General features: G+C 39.1%; 1 protein-coding gene across 1 annotated transcript; it reads right to left on the bottom strand.

Annotated features, from left to right (window-relative positions):
- Positions 1-466: 466 nt before the first annotated feature.
- Positions 467-1,396, bottom strand: LOC124228663 (putative olfactory receptor 5AK3). The gene has a single exon (XM_046643255.1). It carries the CDS (start codon positions 1,394-1,396, stop codon positions 467-469), a length of 930 nt encoding a protein of 309 aa, XP_046499211.1.

Consider the following 1,396-nt stretch of genomic DNA (forward strand, 5'->3'; position numbering starts at 1 on the left):
ATTACAATAGTACAGGTTTATTTCCCAGTTGGGAACATTCCCTGTCTTGGTTTTGTTTTCCTAAACAATGCTACAATAAACATCCTTAAATGTATGGCATTATGGACTGGAACTTATATTTCCATATTCCAACTTTCAGGGATGAAATTCTGGTTTGAAAATTTTTTTTATTTAGAAAGATATTGCTAGGTTCCTTCTAAAGTGAGGCAACACTTCAATTTTCCGTTAACAATATGTGAGAGCATCATTTTCCTTACATCACAGCAATTAATAGGCATTATGATTGTTTTTCAATTTTTGCCAGTCATATTGGTGTTATCTCATTGTTACTTTAATTTGCAGCTCAGTATTAGTAAAACTGTCAACTTTTCCTATATTGTTTGGCACTTTGGTTTTTATTTATTAAAAATGGGCACTGTCAGTCTGGTTGTTTACGAGTGTAGAGAATTAGAAATTGAGTATCAAACTAGAAGCATTTCTTTCCTATCCCTTTTAGGGCTTCTTTCACATCTTGGTTTCTCAGGCTGTAGATTAGGGGATTTAGCATGGGGATCATAATGCCATAAAACACAGAAGCCACTTTTTCCTCCTCTTGAGACTTGTTGGTCCCATGGTGTAGATACATGCAAGAGAGAGTCCCATAGAAAATGATGACTGCTGTCATATGGGAGGCACAGGTGGAGAAGGCTTTTTTCCTCCCTGCAGCAGAAGACATCTTCAGGATGGCAGTCAGGATGTATACGTAGGAAAAGATGACCACCAACACAGTGAATGTCAAGTTAAACCCCACAAAGGCAGTTAGGAGCATGATGTTGAAGTCAATGTTGGAGCATGACAGGGTAAGAATTGGGGGTTCATCACAGAAAAAGTGGTTGATTTTATTGGATTTGCAAAAATTCAGTGAGAAGGTAAAACCTGTGTTTACAGAGGCATTTAGGAAACCCATGAAGTATGAACCAACTAAGAGTTGAATGCAGACTTTCTGGGACATGACTGTTGGATAGCGAAGAGGGTTACAGATGGCCACATAACGATCTACTGCCATAGCAGCCAGGATGTAGCAGTCACTTGTTACAAAAGTACCATAGACTAGTAATTGTACCATACAGCCTATGAATGAGATGGATTTTTCTGTCCCTACAAAGTTTTGCAACATCTTGGGAGTGATAGCAGAGGCATAACAGAGATCAACAAAAGCCAAGTGTTGGAGGAAAAAGTACATAGGAGTGTGAAGGCAAGAGTCAATCTTGATGAGTAGGATCATGCCAATATTATCCACTAGGGTGGCCACATAGATCAGTAGAAATAGTATGAAGAGGGTGTGCCAAGACTTGTGCTGGCCAGCAAATCCCAGGAGAATGAATTCAGTCACTTCAGTGCCATTGTTTTGTTCCAT

The sequence above is a fragment of the Equus quagga genome, chromosome 17, assembly GCF_021613505.1.
Source record: "Equus quagga isolate Etosha38 chromosome 17, UCLA_HA_Equagga_1.0, whole genome shotgun sequence".
In the NCBI taxonomy this organism is placed as follows: Eukaryota; Metazoa; Chordata; class Mammalia; order Perissodactyla; family Equidae; genus Equus; species Equus quagga.

Excerpts from the sequence above, each read along its gene's own strand:
- LOC124228663 (XM_046643255.1), bottom strand. The coding sequence starts at position 1,396 with ATGGAACAAAACAATGGCACTGAAGTGACTGAATTCATTCTCCTGGGA.